The following is a 19,637-nucleotide window of genomic DNA, read 5'->3' as shown; positions in this document are numbered from 1 at the left end:
ATAAAAAAAATATATATATATATATAAATTCCTGCAACAGAAAAGTTTTGACAGTATCAAGATATTTTAAATAATCATTTCCAAGTTGTATTGTCACACCCGAATTGTTTTAACAAGTGTCCTAATTCTGAAGTAAATTAAATTTAAGCAATGAAGTTGCTGACGATTAATTCATATATTTCACATATCAAAGGAGAGAGAAAAATTAGGCTACATCCAGTTAAAAATAAATTACACTGCTTAAATGTTATTGTTATTGAAAACATGTTATAGGTACCCTGATTAACCATATGGTTGACATTATACATTAAGAAGATAGATAATGTCCCAAGACAATCCTGGTTTAACAGTTATAAAGCACAGCTCTAATGAGGCACATTTGAAATCTCCTCATAATTGTTTGCTATTTTTTAAAAAAGAATTTTAATTTGGAGGATAATCACTTTACAATATTGTGATGATCTTTGCCATCCATCGACATGAATCGGCCATAGGTATACATGTGTCCGCTCCGTAAAGAAACTTTAGCCCATGGCAGAGAGGTCTTGTAAATGTAGGAAAGTCTTTGAAGCATGGCAGATTATGATCAGTTTCTTCCACCTACTGACATACAACTCAGCACCTCCGCCTTTTACAGAAGAGTAAGTTCATCTCAACCACAGAAACTGGTTCCTTTTGCCAGAGGGGATGGGAATGGGGTAGAAAAGAGAGGGAACATTTAAAACAGTAGGTGATCCTCACCTTATTGAGAGAGTTTCCACGCTCTCTGCATGGACCCGTCACAGCAAGCCTCCGAAGGGTGAAACAGGGTAAATGAAAATAGTGGCCCCCGATGCAAGCCAGAATATTCTCTCCCAAGTACAAGAACACGATCACTGGAAACCAGTCTCTTTTCCTCAAAGCAGAAGGGCTCATTGGAACCTTGCCGACACCGTAGTTTAACCTAGAAACAAGGCACGAATAACCGGTCTAGTCCGTAGTGAGGGATGTGGGTCACTGTCACTGGGCAGAATCTTCGGCCCCTCCCTTCGGCCGTCTCCCTGCCGGCCCCCCTCCAGTCTCCTCCCAGCCCCACGCCCCTCCCATCACTCGACATTTGGCGATGAGACACCCCAAAGTTTAGATTTAGCGTTTGACACTGAAGACAGGAAGATGCCACTTGTTTATTACTCAGTTGGATATGTCGGCGTGTCATTATGGATGAAAGTTTGTTAATTAAAATACTCACTTGTGACTTACTAGGTCATGGAATTTTAGGGCTTGGAGTCTTTCTTTGGCAAAGAACACACGAGGCAACCGCACTGTCCCTTTCTGTGACCACAGACTAGTTCTTGGGTCTTCCGTGTGCTCTGGCCTCGGGGCAATTCCATGTGACTCAGGCAGATTTCATGGATACTTAGTGAAAAATGGATTTCACGTCACCTTCCACATTGTGCATGAAGCTGCGAATTCCTTCCATCGTTGCTGTTTCTGTTTTCTTAACCCTCTACTCGGGGGTCTTCCATCTCTGTTCTTAGTTCTGTCCTTCTGGTCTCCGCCCGCCCCCTCTGCCCACGTCTCTCCTTTTTCCTATATTTTTGTGCATTTCTCACTTGTCTAATCCTGTTGAACTGAATGAATCAAAATGCTTGTGTGATAGAACTCAACTTTTCATGAATTAGATATTGCATAACATGAAATTTGCTATTCATAGAAGTAAACACAGGTTAAACAGAAAATTCAGAAAAAATGGATCTCTATAATCCCAATAGTCAGAGATCACAGTGTTGTTTTATTTATTTTTTAAACAACGGGTGTACTTCCCCGTCCTCTGGGATGAAGAAGCCTGCTTGCTGAGGAAGCGTGCACACGTGCCCTGGCCCTTGGCACACAGCGCTTGTCCGCCCTGTCTGCGGCCTCTTCCACTGCGCGCTCATCTCAGCTGTGCACCTTCTACTCCACCGCCCCCTTGCCACACTTTTCTTTTTTCTGAAGTGAACTGAAACTGGGGAAAGTGTTACATCAGCATCTCAGACTGTTGTTTCATTTGTTATCATGAAAAAGATTTTTTTTGTAGACTTAGGTCATTCGTACATTTGTGAACTTTGTTTTCCAGTCTTTTACCCACTCTTTGCTTTGTTTGAATTTCTTTTTTCCATTTTATTAATTTTTTTTTAAACTTTTTGTTTTGTATTGGAGTATAACTGGTTAAAAATACTGTGATCGTTTTCAGGTAGACAGGAAAGGGACTCAGCCATACATATACATGTATCCAGTCTCCCCCAAATTCCTCCCACCCAGGCTGCCACATGACATTGTGCTTTGTTTGAATCTGATTGACTAAAAAAATCAATGTATGTGTCTAGAACGTTTGTGGTTCATTTTTTATCTCCTGGTACCCTAGCCCTCCTAATAAACCCCTTCCAACTTTATCTTTCTTTATTCTTTTCCTGATCAGTCTTCTATAGTTTCTTTTAATCATCTTCACATTTTGTGTTTCATCCTTCTGAACCTGAGTGCTTCAGACAGGTGAGAGTCCACCAGTGAAATAAGAGGCGGGGAGGGAATTACTGCTTTTGATTCCATTTCCCTATTTTCAACTTTAGCCCCCGTTTTGTAGCTTGCTTTACATGTGTCTACATGTTTTATCTATACCTCTGCATGCATTTTTATTTGTATATGTGTGTGTGCACATATGTATGCACACCCCCCATATACACATATATACCATGTATGCACGCACACCCCGATATACACATATATACCATGTATGCACACCCCCCATATACACATATATACCATGTATGCACACACACCCCATATACACATATATACTATGATTGCACACCCCCCATATACATATATATACCATGTATGCACACACACCCTGATATACACATATATACCATGTATGCACACCCCCCCCCAATATACACGTATATACCATGGCTCCTGGCACTATGGTGCGTGTACATATACAAAAGTAAATGCGTGTATATTTATGTACACACGGTAATGGGAGGGGGAGTTAGCAGGCTCAGATGGTATGATTTGGGGTATGACTCAAGTGTTTCTTTTCTCCTTCCTGCATCTCCTGTGAACATGACAGGACGGAAGACGACCGAAGAGCCCTCCACTCCGACTCCAAGTAGCCCCTTACCTGCTCTCACCACTGCATTCTCACCTGCACACATCTCTGAACGAGGAAAAGTCTCCTCAGAGACCGCGCCTCCCACGAGTGCAGGCAGTCTCACCACGAGAGCACCCCTGACCTCTTGGCAAAATGGTAGTACTGCTGTGACAGGTTGGCAGAGATCTTAACTGACACGGGATTAGGGAAACTCGTCTCTCTCTCTCTCTCTAATTTTAAAGTTATCAGAACAGTTCGCTTTTAAATTCTGCGTTCAGTGTCTGTGTATGTGATTTCACTAAAGTGTGTAAAGTGTAGAACATCTAGGTTTTAGTGGAATGTTGGTGGACTAAAGTCATGAAACCTGTTCTTGGGCAGAAGGGGAGAGAGGGAAGCCCCCTAGGTAATGTCGGGGTGTGCATTGAAGGCTTCTGAGTGTCCTCTGGCTCACGCGCAGCCTCATCTTCCTGGATCCCGCTCACCTAGATTTTCTGTAGCCCTCCAAGAGTCAGAACATCCCCTCTCAGGTCTTTGTCAGTCTCATCCTTCCTGGCTTTTACCCCAAAGTAGAGCTTTTCTTAGTTCAATCCCAGGTTCCCAAAATCAGAAAATCACTGGAGACAGACCTTTGCTTTTTCTTTTTTAAATCACACTAGGGGTTAATAATACAGCTTTGCTCTTGGATTTCTTCCAGGGACTCTTGCATTTTTTAAAAAAATTATTTAATTAGGGTCCTGAGTCCCAACAGTAGAATTTGGAAATCTTCATATGCTTTCAAACAAAACACATTTTTTCTTTTCTGAAAAATAATCTTGGCGATAATCAAATTATTATTTTGAAGTATTAAAACCATTCCTTTGGGATAAAAATCATGACAGGTAATCCACATGCTTTAAACAGCCACCCCATTTCACTGACTCCAGCTGCCGTGGGAAATTTTCCAGGCAAGAATACTGGAATGGGTTGCCATTTCCTTCTCCAGGGGATCTTCCCAACCCAGGGACTGAACCCGTGTATCTTGCGTCTCTTGCCTTGGCAGAAGGATTCTCTACCACTGAGCCACCTTTCGTTGTTCAGTTGCTAAGATGTGTTTGACTCTTTGTGACCCCATGGAGCCACCTGGAAAGCCCTTAAAACATCTGGAGATTTAAGCAAATCCACAGATTCAAAAGTTGTGGATGGAAGGAGTTTTTCCCAGATGCTTCCCATCCACGAATGAGGGCAGGGGTGATTGTCACATAGACTGGTCTGCTTTGTCCCACCAGGGACTTCTGTCCCGGTGACTAAGTCCACTAATGAAAAATCTATTAGGATCAATGAACCTCATTAAAACTGTGATTGCCACTCCTAGCCATCTCTGAGATCACTCCACCAGGAAGAGTAGGTTCCCTTGAAGAGGGAAGGTCACGGATGTCTGGACTGGGAAGAGTGAGGGCTCTCAGGATGCCCTGAGGACTGGGGACCCTCGGGAGGGACAGAGAGAATGAGCTAGTGAGTGGGGGAGTAGAAAATGGTGTGTAGGAAGCCTGAAGTCAAGCCTGAGTGATTTCAGAAGGGCCCGTCATGTGCCTGCCAGTTTTTAAAGGCTTAAAAAAAAATATGTTTCTACTCTTCTCCTGGTTCTGTGGGAAGCTTCTTCTGAGGATCCGGAACTGAAGAACGGATGTTTAAGTTCTCCATTCTGTAGTGGCTTTAGTTAAATTTGGGGGTTAAGTGGCTTCTAGAGACTGAGCTGAGAACTCAGACCCAGAATCTGGGAAGACGTGCGTGATGGGAGGGAGCCTGTGTTCTCATGTCAGAGCCATCGGGAGACGTGCACATGCGTGTCACACACTGACACACCCAGCCGTCTAACTGCAGAAGCAAGGCCAACCTCATACCATTGAGCCAGTGACCCCAGGGGTCAGGACAGTGAAGTGACCACACGAGCTCAACCAGGAGCTAGCCCGTATTTTGTTTCTGCCAGGACAACAGGGCATCTAGTTGGCACCCAGTGAATACATGTTGCTCCCCTGTGCTGTGATTCTGGGTGAAGTGTGTGTGTGTGTGTGTGTGTGTGTGTGTGTGTGTGTGTGTGTGTCTGGGGGGGTGTAACACACGATGGGTGCTTTGAACCTTGACAATGAGACGTCTTAAGGAAATACACGATGGGCTTTCATTGGGCCACCATCCTTGATTCTACACCCATGAGCTCCTCTGTGGTTGGAAACCCAGTGGGCTGCTGTCAGAGTAGCGTGATGTTCTTGGGCTCTAAACCAGTCTACTTTCCCCTGGCAAGGGCAGCCGCCATCCTGAAGGGAACATCATGACCTCCAGCTGGAGGAAAACATACCCAGTTCCGCAAAGGTGCAGGCGAGATCCCCTGCAGCTCTGTTTTCAGACTATCAGGAGGGAGCACCCGCACCGCGGGCTTCCTCCGCCCCGAGGCTCGGGGCAGGGCTGGGGGGCAGGTCCTTCGTGGGGACCTCACCGCAGCCTTCCACCCTCAGAGCTCACTTCCACCTCTGCGGCCTCTGCCTAGCCGGCAGCACCCACTCCGTGCATTTTCAGTATCACCTATGGCACCCCCCACCCTCGCCAGGAAGCGAGGCCTCCCTGGCTGGGAGGGCGGGTCCAGACTTTCTCTCGAGGTCCCAGATGCCTGATTTATTCCTGCTGCTGAGTCTTTGCTGCTGCGCGCGGGCTTTGTCCAGCTGTGAGGAGCGCAGGGCTCCTCTCTAGATGGGGACTTCTCCATGCAGTGGCTCCTCTTGTTGCAGAGCAAGGGTTCTAGGGCGCGGGGGCTTCCGTAGTTGCAACTCTGGGTGCTAGAGCGCAGGCTCAGTAGTTGCGGTGCGCGGGCTTGGTTGCTCCTTGGCGTGTGGGGTGTTCGCAGAGCAGGGATGGAACCCAGTGTCTCCTGCAGTGGAAGGAGGATTCGTTACCACTGAGCCAGCAGGGTAGCCCCCCCCGGGTACTTTTACAATGGATGTTGTGATGCCAAAGCCCTTCAGGTCATTTCTCCCGCGCCGCGCTGGTGTTCATCCGGGTTTGCAGACGGGTAGGTTATGATGCTGCAGGAGTGCTTGAGTGTTTGCTGCCCGGCCTTAGCTTGATCAGTAGGCAGTGGCTCCATGGGCCGCGTGGCCCTGGCCTTGCCAGGCGGGAATGCTGATGGCCTTTGTGATTACAGGTGCTCCAGGAGAAGGGACCACAGCCACCTTGCCTGCAGGCCCCACTTCCCCACCAGCCACCTCCCGCAGCCCTGCACTCCGCAGCGTTGCTGCCTCACCTCCACTCACCTCCAACCCGACCACCCAGGATAACGCCTCACCTCCACTCACCTCCAACCCGACCACCCAGGATAACGCCTCACCTCCACTCACCTCCAACCCGACCACCCAGGATAACGCCTCACCTCCACTCACCTCCAACTCGACCACCCGCGATAACACCTCAGGTTTGACTGTGATGCCTTAGGCATGTTAGATGCTGGATGGTGAAATGGAAACTTGAGACCTTCAGGCAGCTCTTTTATTTCACACCCAGTAGGGCTCGTGGGTTTCCTGTTTTACAAATTTTCACACATTGATACTAAATTAGGCAACAAAACCATACCAGTAAGCTTCCTCTGGGCATGTTTTATTTTATTATTTATTTTATGAAAGTTCATGGCAAAGAAGAAAGATAACAAGCTTTAAGTCCCATAGCCCTGAGATCAAATCCAGCCTCTTCAACTTTGTAGTTGACTTTAGGAAGCTTGCTCCTACTTTCTGTGTGTCTGTTTTCACTTCTTGTAAAAAGGGGTATAATAATACTCATTTCATACGATTGATATGAGGGTGGGATATGTAAAAAGCCTGTTATGCGATGAATAGTACTAAAGGATGACCGGGATCCTCGTTAGTGTAATAATTAGAATAAGGAGAGTTGTAACAGAATGAGGAGCAATTGGAGGGAGGCTGCACACGTCAGAATTACACCCAGGAAGGAAGGGTTTCTTCTTAGGGTATACAGTGTCTGGTTCCTGTGGTATGAACTCTTAGTTATCTTAAAGGGCCACGTGTAGTTAAACCTTCGACTCACTTTCTTGTTTTAGAAACAAGCAAGCGTCCATTCAAATGAGGAAGAAGCCTCTAGTAAAGATTCCTTTCAGAAATAATCTTTGCTGAGGCGTTTTCCCCTCGCCCTTCAAGAGGACAAGCTCATTAACTGTGACCCTCTGTTCATTTCCTTGCAGATGAGCAGACGACCCCTGCACTGACCACTGCATCCACCGTTAGCCCTGCAACCACCCCCTCAACCATAGGTGACAACCTGACCCCCAGTCATGCAGTCACCCCACCACCACGCACGTGGGACACGCTCACTGAAGGCACTGCTCTGGCCCCGTCTGCCCCAGGCTCTTTCTTCAAGATGTTCACTAGAGTGTTCTAATCCTGGGGCCGTGGAGCGGCAGTTAGTCCAAAGCACTGATCCGCGCCTGCAGTGCGAGAGCCGCTGAGATCCGGGCCGGTGTCACTGTGATAACCTATGGCATCCTGGTCGTAGCATTCCCCTCGGGGGTGAACTTGATGAAAATGCGTAGAGGTGACCAGCTATACCAGGACTTTTAAGAGTGGGTTTCGGTCTTGGTATGAAACAGAACAGTTCTCTCAGTGGGAGGCTCCGTGTCAAGAAGTCAGTGGCGGGGGAGCCTCAGCATTCGGGGGCGGCGGGTATGGAGACAGAGGTGAGGGGCCTCCATCTGGGAGTGAACGCCCAGGAGTTGGCGGAGTCTGCGACGGGTCAGCCAATCAGAGCCTGTCGGAGCGCTGTTCCCGCCTCAGCTTCTCCATCTCAGCCAATCAGAGCCTGCCGGGGTGCTATTCCCGCCTCAGCTTCTGCATCTGGAATCCCAGACTAGCAGGGATCTCGCAGCTTCCACAAGCCACAGTTCCGTCCAGTTCTTCAGTTAAATATATACGCTCACACAAGATTTGTCTCAGTGGATGGACAGATTTGTGACCCTGAGTCTAGTATATGGGTCAAGAGCTTACAAAAGTAAAACCAGAGCATGGAGCAGCCCTTACCTGTTTTCTGATATTCTTTGCAAATGAAGTGAAGCCCCTCAGTCGTGTCTGACTCTTTGCGACCCCATGGGCTGTAGCCCACCAGGCTCCTCCATCCATGGAATTTTCCAGGCCAGAGTACTGGAATGGGTTGCCATTTCCTTCTCCAGGGGATCTGCCTGACCCAGGGATTGAACCCGGGTCTCCCGCATTGCAGGCAGACGCTTTACCGTCTGAGCCACCAGGGAAGACATTCTTTGCAAATAGAGATGCAAACTGAACTTTTCTAGGGGTCATAACTATATAAACCTCTTTTGAGATTAATCAAAAGGATAAAGACTTTAAAAATGCCTCTGGCTGCTTGAATAGTCAGCCACATCACCATTCCATAATCAGATGTGTCTCAAAAAGTCTTAATATTGTATTATCACGATTGGGCTTATTAGGTAAATTCATGAAAATATTTTATGGGGCTAGCTCCTTGGTTTACAACCTTTGAGGTTTTGAGATCCAAATATGGGACTAAGCACCACAAACTCTGGCTTATCTGTTAAACCTAATTCGGTAGATTCTACAGTTCATGAAGATGAGATATTGTAAACCACCCTTCCCCAAAATGACTAAGGGCAGAGATATCCTAAAAGTTGATTTTAATCATCTGCATTCTCTTTTTTTCTTTCAGCTCCTACTAGTACACCTAAGCCATCATGTGGTAAGTTTGTCTACCTAGAGGCAACATATATCACTTTAATGATTTCATTCTTTATTTCTTGTTTCCAAGACCCCTGCTCCCCCACCCCAGCAAAATAAACTCAGTGGCTCTAATTTCTAACCAATGATTAGCTCCAGCTCTTCAGAGCCAGCGTCCTTCAGGGTGAGAAGTTTGATGTCATGTTCACACCTGGATTTGAGGACCAGGATCAATCATTACTAGCTAAACAGCTCTGGTGGAGCCACTTACCCTTAGTTTGGGTGTTTAAAGTCGGGTGATAGCAAGCTTGTTTTGGGGTTGGGGGAGGATTCCGTGTAATGATAAATGTGGAATGTGAATAGCACCTTCAAGGCTGATCAAGAAGAAAAAGTCTCCTCTGTCTCTCTGTCTCGCTAGGGTTCTACTCAAAGAAGATGCTTGAAAACAGTTTGTATCTGTACTTCTCCCATCTCCTTCTTCTGTTCTCAGTGAAAGCAGAGACCAGGGCTCTTCTTCATGACCAAGGCTCATGCACGCCACGTGTTTCTAAATCTCACTGCTGGAGTCCCTGCTTTCAGTAGCTCTTCATATATTCATTGCAAACACCAGCCTTTGTATGTTTGCTTAATTAATATGATCCTTCATGATCAGATTCCTCTTGCATTATTACTTTTTTACTCTTTTCACTTAAGTAACAGGGAAATACTCATTGTTGTATTTCTTAACCTTTTATTTTGTTTTAGAGTATAACTGATTAACAATGTTTTGATAGTTTCAGGTGGACAGCAGAGGGACTCAGCCATCCATACACATGTATCCATTGTCCCCCAAACTCTCCCCCTTCCAGGCTGCCACATAACCCTGAGCAGGGTTCCCTGTGCTGTAGAGCAGGTCCTCGCTGGTTACCCGTTTTGCATAAATACAGCAGTGTGTCCCTGTCCATCCCAAACTCCCCAACTATCCCTTCCCCATCCTTCCCCCTGTAAGTTTGTTCTCTAGAGACTGAGCTAGAGATTGTTGTACCCAGTGAAGTAAGTTAGACAGAGAAAGGGAGATACCATAGGGGATCCCTTATATTTGGAATCTGAAAAGAAGTGATACAAATGAATTTATTTGCAAAATAGAAACAGACTCACAGACTTAGAGAGCTGCTTCTAGGTTTCTGAGCCCAAGTCTCTTCCTGCCTCTGCGTTCACCCAGGTTCTTTCCCTACACTTGGAATTCCATGCCAGCCTCACCTACCTCTCCCCCCCCCATCACTTTTTCTATGTCTTGCTCCTATTTTAAAATGCAAACTGAGGCGTGTGCTCTAGAGAGCCTCACGGGCCCTCTAACCACAACAGGCTCCTCTGCTTCTTTATTCCCGTGTTGCTTTGTGAATCATCTTGTTTTTTGGTGTTTTTCTTGTCCTCTCTAGCCCATTCCTGTGCCCATCTCCACGTTAGAGACCCCAAAGTGGAACATTTGTATTCCTGTTGCTTGGGACAGTGTTTTAAAATAAGTGCATCATAATTTTTGTTGCACTAAAAAACGAATGAGTCAATCAGCGTGTACTGAGAAGGTGTTTTTTTGAGTCAATGGAATCTGTTCGAATGAAGGGCAGAGTGTGAGATGACATTCGAGAAAGTGTGAGGAGGAGCTGTTGTCATAACTTTACAGAAGCAAAGGGACCGTGAGGCCTCTGCTCTCTAAACCATTAATGTTCTACGTATCAGGAGAAAGAGATCATCAAGTACTACACTTTAGAAAGCAAGGCAAATGATAGAGCTGGAATCAGAAATTTGTCAGGTCTATTGCTCTTTTTTGCGTAATTCAACCACTTTTGAGACCCTACTAATGACAGGTTTTACACAAGGATCTGAATTTACGGTGATGATCAAAATAGATTTCGCTCTTATGGAATTTACAGTCCAGTTGGGAAGACACATGAATCCGGTAACCATCCAAACACAGACTCGTGAGCTGCGGTCTCTGATGGGACAGTGATGTGAAGACAATCATGAAAGAATAACAAGGAGGCACTGATGTGTTCCTTCCCCATTTTATGTTCCTGGGGATATTTTTGTTGATGTTTGGATATTTTTAAAAATATATGTTAAGGGGTTTGTACTTAATGTAGGTTTATTTGTTCTGAAAAATGAAAGATAGTCCTCACTGTCTTATTTTCTTTCAGAGGACAAATACAAAGATGTGTCTGTGAGCTACGCTTTCAACAATGACAATGACACATTTACTGCAACACTTAATGTTAAGGAAGACGAATGTAAATCTCCTGGGTGTGAAAAGCAGCACCATGGCCTGCCTGCATGTGAAACTAGGTCTATCAACATGTCAGACCCTTCATGTGATCCTCCATTTGAATATACCTTAGAGGTACCACCAGGTAAATGCCAGCTGCTTTCTATTTGTATGTTTACAACAACAGTGCAGTTTTGTGTGTGGCCCATCAGGAGGCGGGGGGAGGGGAAGCCGGCGGTGGGGGGGCGTGTTGCTGTCCTGACCCAGTGAAAGCGGTAACCTTGGAGGAACCTTCTGTCTTCATCCCTTACTCGCCTCCCTGCACCTCTTTTATAATCTACTCCTCTGACCGATTATTCACGAGCTTGCTTTCTCTCCTCTACTGAATTCAAGTCATTTTATATATATGTATATATATATATTCATTTATTTATACACTATATATACATATTATATGTATATACATATATGCATACATTATATGTATGTACACATAAATACACATATGTATCTATTAATCAATATTGATAAGATTAATATTGATTAATATACACAGATAATGTGTGTATTAATGTTTATATATATATATATATATATGTATGTATTAATCCTTCTAAATGCAAGTGTGTCTAGAATAAAGGTTTCCCAGGCGGCTCAGTGGGAAAAGAACCTATCTGCTGGCGCAGCAGCTGTGGGTTCAGTCCCTGGTCAGGAAGACCCCCTGGGGGAGGGCATGGCAGCCCGCTCCAGTATCCTGGCCTAGAGAATCCCCTGGACGGAGGAGCCAGGTGGGCTACAGTCCATGTGGTCGCAAAGAGTCAGACACGACTGAGCGCGCCTGCACGTGTCTTGAATATCTTGGGGGAAAGATACAAAGTCAAATATTTGATGTTTGTGAAAAAAAACAAAAGTACTTTCGCAAAAAAAAAAGGAGAGTTATAGTCACATTAGGGGAATCAAGCTGGTTTTGGTGCCTCAGCTACTGCTGAGAAAGAGAAGGGACTAAGGCACTATGTAGACTTCAGGGATGCTGCCCTTACTAAATGTGTTTTCAGAACGGGACTTGGGAGCTGTGTAAGTTTGTCAAGTCTCTTACATCTTTTATTAATTCAAGAGCATTGATTTACTTATTAACACTTATGTAGGCTAAACGTCTGATGTTTTTGAAAAAAAAAAACTTATTTAACCTACTCATTTTTAAAAAATATTACTGAAATAAATGATCAAATAAAAACAGAAAGTGACAATTTTACAAAAATGCATTACCCAGAGGGAGTCCCACATGCTCTGTGTAATGACCATTCAATGAAAATAATCAAAAGGCAAATGAAAAACTGAAGATATAAGTAAGAAAACAAAATGAAGCGAGTCTTTTAAAATGTGCAAAAGATGCAGTTTTATCTAGATTTTTGCTTGGGCTCTATTTTTTTTAAAGTAGCGTAAATTCTAAATGAAATGCTACCAATATATGTGATGCTAAAAAAAAGAATAAAGACTTAAGGAATGCAAAACCCTGAGAATTATTCAACTTTTCAAAAAGTAATCTAAATTCTTGTCAGATTCTGTATCATGAATATAATTTCAATAACTGTAATGGAACATAAGGCACACGTTATGAAATGTTAATCATCCCTTTTTGTATCTTTATTCTGACAGATCCTAATCAGTTTCAGCTGATAGACTGTGTGGAACCTAAAGAAGCAGATACTTCCCTTTGTTTACATTGGCAATTCGAAAATTTTCATGATTTCATGTGTGATGAAACTAAAATTAAATACAAATTTAAATGTGGTAAGAATATAACATTGATCAGAGGAGTTTTGTTTTTTTTTTCCTATAGTGGGAAGTTTCTCTAAATATTATCTAATTGTTCCTTCCTCCCTCCTTTCATCCACTGTCTTTCAATCTCTTTCCCTCTCTCCCTCTCTCTCTTGCACGGTCCATGATACATTTGGAATCAAACACTTGTATTCTTTATACCACTCAAACTCACAAAATAGACAAATACTTCACTGGAAGAATAATTTTTGAAATAGCAATATCAATTTATTTATAAGAATTTTCTTGGCAACAGTTACGCATGAGGCATTGCTGAAGAGATTATCAGAGAAGGGTTAAAAAATTTAAGATACACACGCTCTTAGCATGTTTGGGAAAGGAAGCAGTTCCATGTGATTCCATGAGTCCCTTTATCCGCCCTCCATCAACAACACTCATCAAAAACTGCAAGAAGACCTTTACAAAGGAAAGTAGAAAAAGAAAAGTCAGTGCTGCAAGGGATATGAATTGGCGTTCATGGAAGGGGGATGCTTGAGGTAGAATTTCTTTTTAATAATTAATGATTTAATAACTTTTAATTTCTCATTTGAGTTTATTGGGATGAAATCTCCCTCCCTTGGCATAAAGCCACCTGATAGGTCGTATTTGGCAAAACAGACAGATGAAAATAAACACTCTCACAGAGGATGGAGTGTGGTACTAGTTACAGACATCATATTTCGGGGCAGATGTACGGCTTGGATATGGGCAGGATGAGGAAAGCAAGAACAAACGTAAGACAGACTGATGACATAACCGTGGTCTCAGATCTCTATGAGACAAAGTCTGACTCAAATGCAATCTCAGTTCTGCACAGAGAACAATGAACTAACAGCTCTTCAGTTAAAGTAGAGACACTCTCAAGTTCAGTCCTGCTTACTAGTGTTTCCTTTAAACATGAGTGTAGCAAAATCACACCTTATTACTGCACAGCTCTGGATCTTTTACTTATTGTTTTGACCATTTGCATAAGTTTTTAATCTAATAGATATTAATTATAGATATAAAACCAAAGTGAAATTTAAGTGTGATATATTATATTCATATACTCATATACAATACTTATTTCTTTTAGATGTCTCTCCTCCAAGTAATAATGACACATTTAAACTGAGGAACCTTGAACCCAAAACTAATTATACTTGTAGTTCACAAGTATTCTATAATCAACAGCTTCTTACTACCCAAAATAAAACTATTGAAACAGATTTTGGAGGTGAGTATATTGCTTACATTTGTATGTTAAATTTCTTTTCTTTTTATAGTCTTATGACTCTTTGAGAATCACAGAAAAAGATATTATGGATTTGGAGAAAGGGTTTCACAGAAAGGGTTTGTGTCCATTTTAAAGTGAGAATTTAGAAATAAATGACAGAGAATCCAAACCTCCATGAACTTTTTGCAAACTGTAGGCTGCTGTGAGGTCCAGGTGGAAACAAGACTGTGAGGTAAGTGACGTGCTTGTTGACACAATTCCCACTGCATCTCCTCATTCCTGTAGCAGCCTCCTCCTTTTGGTGTGTCCTGCCTCTTCTGCTGCTGCTGCTAAGTCGCTTCAGTCGTGTCCAACTCTGTGCGACCCCACAGACGGCAGCCCACCAGGCTCCCCCGTTCTGGGCCACTGTCAAATCCTGCCTCTCACAGGAGTAAGGTGGGCACAGAAGCTAATGAGACGCAGTGATAAAGCAAATTGTTGATGACAAAATAATAGTTGTTACTACTAAGAAGCCAGCAACATAAACAATAACAAGATTATTATAACTAGTAGCAATTGAAAAATAAAATTCTGGAAAATAACAGCATCTGGAAGATGGCAGGGAGAAGGAATCGAAAAGTGTTAAAACTTCAGTCGTATTTAGTAGAAGTAAAGAGATTAGTAGAAATAAAGCCTCTTGATGAAGGTGAAAGAGGAGAATGAAAAAGCTGGCTTAAGACTCAACATTCAAAAATCTAAGATCATGGCATCTGTTCCCCTCACATCATGGCAAATAGATGGGGAAAAAAATGGAAACAGTGACAGACTTTATTTTCCTGGGCTCCAAAATCACTACAGATAATGACTGCAGCCATGAAATTAAAAGATGCTTGATCCTTGGAAGAAATGCTATAATGAACCTAGACAGTGAATTAAAAAGCAGAGACATCACTTTGCTGATAAAGGTCCATATAGCCGAAGCGATGGTTTTTCCAGTAGTCATGTACAGATGTGAGAGTTGGACCATAAAGAAGACTGAGCACCAAAGAATTGATACTTTCGAAATGTGGTGTTGGAGAAGACTCTTGAGAGTCCTTGGACTGCAAGGAAATGAAACCAGTAAATTCTAAAGGAAATCAACCCTGAATATTCATTGGAAGGACTGATGCTGAAGCTGAAGCTCCAATACTCTGGTCACCTGATGTGAAGAGCCAACTCATTAGAATAAACCCTGATGCTGGGAAAGATTGAGGGCAGGAGGAGAAGGGGACAACAGAGGATGAGATGGTTGGATGGCATCACCGACTCGAGGGACATGAGTTTGAGCAAACTCCGGGAGTTGGCGATGGACAGGGAGGCCTGGTGTGCTGCACTTCATGGCGTGCTGCCGTCCAAAAAGTTGGCCACAACTGAGAGACTGAACAACCAAAAGAGATGATTCCAGTTGACTTTAGAAATTTACTGGGAAAATATGTTAATTGTGAGGCAATTTATGAACAACCACTAAAAATATGAAAGACAGATGAATAGATGACATTGGGTATAATCAGTAGAAGAAAGTTACAGAATAAAAGATGTCCCACATGTTCAAGGAGGAAAAGGAGAAGGAAGGAGGGGTGGGAGGAGGATGAGGAGAAGAAGAAGAAAAATGGGGAGGGGGAGGGGTAGAGGGAAACTGGCAGAGAGGGAGAGAGGGAGGACTAAGGAGAGCAGAAATGACAGAGCACATCAAAAGTCGGGCTTCCTCATAGCTCAGTTTGTGAAGAATCTGCCTGCAGGGCAGGGGACCTGGGTTCGATTCCTGGGTTAGGAAGATCCCCTGGAGAAGGAGATGGCAACCCACTCCAGTATTCTGGGGAAATCCGGGGAAATCCTGTGGCCGAAAGTGCCTGGCGGGCTGCAGTCCATGGGGTCGCCAGAGTCGGACGCGACAGTGACTGAACAAACCACAGTGTCAAAAGTTAGTAGAAATAAAATGGTTTACATTTACCTTTTGAAGCAAAGGCATTCAGACTTGAATAAAGTAAAGACGTATTTTAGGGGAATTTGTGCCTTAAGTAAGATCAAGTGATAATTTATGGGAACTTTCATCACTTAGCTCCTATTGAATGAAATCAATGGAGAGTGCTCGGAAAAGAACCAGGAAAAAAATACAAAGATATCAGAAAGGAGAAAATAACGAAGCCTGGAGTACAGATTACTGAAAGAAGAAACAAGCAAGAATAGCAGGAATTTACTAATCAGTTTAAAGGCTTGGTTTTGAAAAGAATTGTAAAATAGACCTCTAGCAAAACAACCTTCCCCCATGCGTTAACAGAAGGACACTAGAAATACAGTAGAAATTTCACAGATTATAAAGCATCTTGTATCCAATATGAAAAGTTAGGTTAAATGAATAATTTTCTAGAACATACAAATTATGAGCGTTTGTCTGGGGGAAGAGTTAGAAAATTAGACTTAAAATTTCAGTCTCATGCCTCTTCACTCACTTCACACCCCCTGTCTGCTTACCTCACCTACCCTTTAAAAAAGAAAAACCATAAAGGTAAGCTTACAGTTTCTGTCCTATCCAAACTATCCCACAGTATAGAAAACATGTAAATCTATCAACTCAATTTGATTATTGTTAGGGTTTGGAATAGGCTTAGGGTTACTGTTATGTGGATACCAAACATGCGCAAAGATGAGGCAGCTGTAAGCTAGTCTCTTCTGTGAACATAGGTACTGAATAGTAAATGAATTATTAACAAAGTCAATCTTCTAGTACATTATAAAACACGTAGTTACAAAAGAAGATATACAGAAGTGTTATATGCTTAGTTGTGTCCCACTCTTTACAACCCCATGGACTGTAAACTGCCAGGCGCCTCTGTCCATGAGATTCTCCAGGCAAGAATACTGGAGTGGGTTGCCATTCCCTTCTCCAGGTCATCTTCCCGACCCAGAGATTGAACCCAGGTCTGCTGCATTGCAGGCAGATTCTTTACTTTCTGAGCCAAATGATCTCTAAAGAAAATGTAATAAGAGCAGGTATCTTTCTTATAATTTCATCTTTGATTCATAGTTAATCAAATTATGGCTGTTAACAATGCATGCTAATAACATGAACAATGGTTTCTCTATGTCTTGTTTTTTTCATATTTTATATTCTTATTCTCTCAACAGAACCAGGAGCACCTCAGAATTTAATTTGTTCTGGTATAAGTGCAACTGAAGGAAAGATTACCTGGAAACCACCTCAAAATTATTTTGATAAATTCTATCTTTGCTATTGGAATCTTTCAGGTAACTTGTAGAAAATTTAATTCCATATCAGGAAAGATAAATCTAAAATTGGAAAGCACTAGATATATGGATGGAGCGAGTGAGCCACAGAGCTTTCTACACAGCAACCGTGATGGGTATCCTATATGTCTTGATTTTAAGAACTGCCTCCACTCACTATGGACTCCCCAGCCTCTGAGATGACTGAAGCTCAGAACATCCCCAATATTGCTTGTCCTTCTTCACCTTCTTACTTATAATCTTCACACTCTAAAGCCTAGAGAAAGAAAATCTCTGGACTATGATACTCACAGCTGTCTTCCAAATATTATGTAAGTGAGCTGCACTGGTTTAAACTCATTGTTCTGGACGACAAACAAACCACTTCCATAGCTTGATCCAACTGCTGCAGACACAAAATTGGGTGAATAAAAATGTACATATTCCCATTTAGTCATGGAGGGCACTTTACCGGCCAATGGAATCTTAGAACATCGTTCTAGTTAGCATTAAGCTTCTGTAGAAGTAAAGGCAGTCCAAAAAATGTGCTATCCAACCACTGGACTCACCCTTCTTTTGGAGGGACTATTTAAGAAGACAGACCTCTCCTGGATGATGTGAGGGATCTAAAATGCCTGTAGAACACAGTGGGGGCTGTGGACCATCTCAGAATAGACTCAGCACTTGGGCTAGCCCTCTTGACAGCCCTTGCCCTATAGTTTAAAGTAGTTTTGAGCTGACCATCTCACAGAGTCCCATCTCTTTGTTTGGTGGGTAGGAACCAGACATGAATATTCAAATTTCAAGAAGCAGAAAGCCACTTATCTTCACTGTGTTATTTTATATTTTGGTAACATATGGCTTTTGCTGGTTGAATCATCATAATCAAACTACTAATGCAAAGCTCAGTGTACATGTAGTTTTCCAATTAGCATAAACAGACTCAAATGCTATGGAGAAGAAATATTTGCCATGTATTTGAGGTTATGGCACTTTGAAAAGTTATGTCTATGAGGAAAGAAAAGTGGAAATTATAGGAAGATAAAACAACAAGACAGTCGGATCGTCTGCCTCACTGGACACCTCTCCCGTGAACCCTCTTTGCTTGGCTTCTGTGTGAGCACACTGACTTTCTTTTCTCTTTTCTGAATCTCCTTCTCACTTTCCCTTGCTGTGTTCCTCACTGTTTATATTCTCTCTCCACTATGGAGTTTTTTCAATGCCAGAGTATATGCAGGGAATTTATGGAACAATGTTTATTGCTCCTTTATATTCTATACAGTTTAAAAAAGCATTTGAATAATAGGCTTAGCAGGATGTAATGCACTGGTTATTGTGGTCAGACAAGTTTTTGTTTATTGTTTGCAACAAGTACAGATCCTTCTTATTCAGTGCTATCCAAATTTGTAACTGTCCTGTTATAATACTTGAAGAGAATGGGTGGGGAGGGATGGGCAGGTGTAGAGCATCAGGCTTTCTGTGCCCTTTTCTCAGAAACTTGGTTGGTAGCTGACTGAAACCAGCCTCCACTGTGGCTCACGCACCGACTCTGCTCAAAGGGTTCTTTGGAACCAGCTCACCCGCAGCCCGCTGTCTCTCGCGGCCTTCGGACTCCGTTGCTTTCCCTCATTGTCTAAATTACTGCAGTGCCTAGAGGAGTAGGACGAGGAGACTGAGTTATCAGTGATCAAATGGATTCTGTATCTGAAGTCCATAACGGTAGCTCATACCAAAGTTCAAAGTTTGGAGGTTATCAGGAAAAGCTTCGCTGAAGTATTGGAAAAAAGACTTTCATAATAGCCACCACGGGCTGTGCTTTCTCTGAAAGAAAATAGACCATCTTCACTGATATGCTTGGACTCATTTATTAATATGTTATGTACCAAATTAACAATGAAAACCATTAGTTTGGAATATTTGAGTTTATTTAGAGTAATTACATTCATTCAATACATTTGCTGATAGTTGTATGTACTTCTGAGCACAAACAGTATTTTTGTATTTCAGTCACTCAGTTTGGAGTGGGCTTGGAGTGATTGAATGCACAGACCAAGTTAAATATGTGGTAATCCTGACTTTTGATGACTTAATAAATGTTTCTGTTTTTCCCCCTGAGGTGAAAAATATTGCAACAGTCTGGATAAAACCCAGAATGGAATGGATTTGCGCCCTTTGACACCTTACACAGGCTATGAGGTATTGTTACAAGCCTATGTCATAGGAAAAATAGTGCGCAGTGGAGATGTGACCTGTCAATTTAAGACAAGTGCAACAAGTAAGTTATAAACTTTA

General features: G+C 42.9%; 1 protein-coding gene across 9 annotated transcripts in view; it reads left to right on the top strand.

Moving 5' to 3' along the window:
* The window catches only part of PTPRC (protein tyrosine phosphatase receptor type C), a 118,877-nt gene that overhangs the window by 54,644 nt on the left and 44,596 nt on the right, over positions 1–19,637 (top strand). For 2 of the 9 annotated variants that reach the window (XM_081493082.1, XM_081493081.1), the window contains exons 4-12: positions 3,089–3,283; positions 6,282–6,548; positions 7,329–7,397; positions 8,822–8,851; positions 11,004–11,213; positions 12,725–12,859; positions 13,962–14,102; positions 17,247–17,366; positions 19,462–19,620. In XM_081493082.1, the coding sequence (XP_081349208.1) occupies positions 3,089–3,283; positions 6,282–6,548; positions 7,329–7,397; positions 8,822–8,851; positions 11,004–11,213; positions 12,725–12,859; positions 13,962–14,102; positions 17,247–17,366; positions 19,462–19,620 (1,326 nt within the window). The remainder of the gene's footprint in view (positions 1–3,088; positions 3,284–6,281; positions 6,549–7,328; positions 7,398–8,821; positions 8,852–11,003; positions 11,214–12,724; positions 12,860–13,961; positions 14,103–17,246; positions 17,367–19,461; positions 19,621–19,637) is intronic. The other 7 variants (XM_081493086.1, XM_081493085.1, XM_081493088.1 and 4 more) reach the window with 4 other exon arrangements.

Source organism: Giraffa tippelskirchi, chromosome 5, assembly GCF_054371585.1.
Source record: "Giraffa tippelskirchi isolate mGirTip1 chromosome 5, T2T-mGirTip1v1.2.pri, whole genome shotgun sequence".
Classification (NCBI taxonomy): domain Eukaryota; kingdom Metazoa; phylum Chordata; class Mammalia; order Artiodactyla; family Giraffidae; genus Giraffa; species Giraffa tippelskirchi.
Note: the sequence above shows the minus strand (reverse complement) of the source record. Positions and strands in the feature narration are given on the sequence as shown.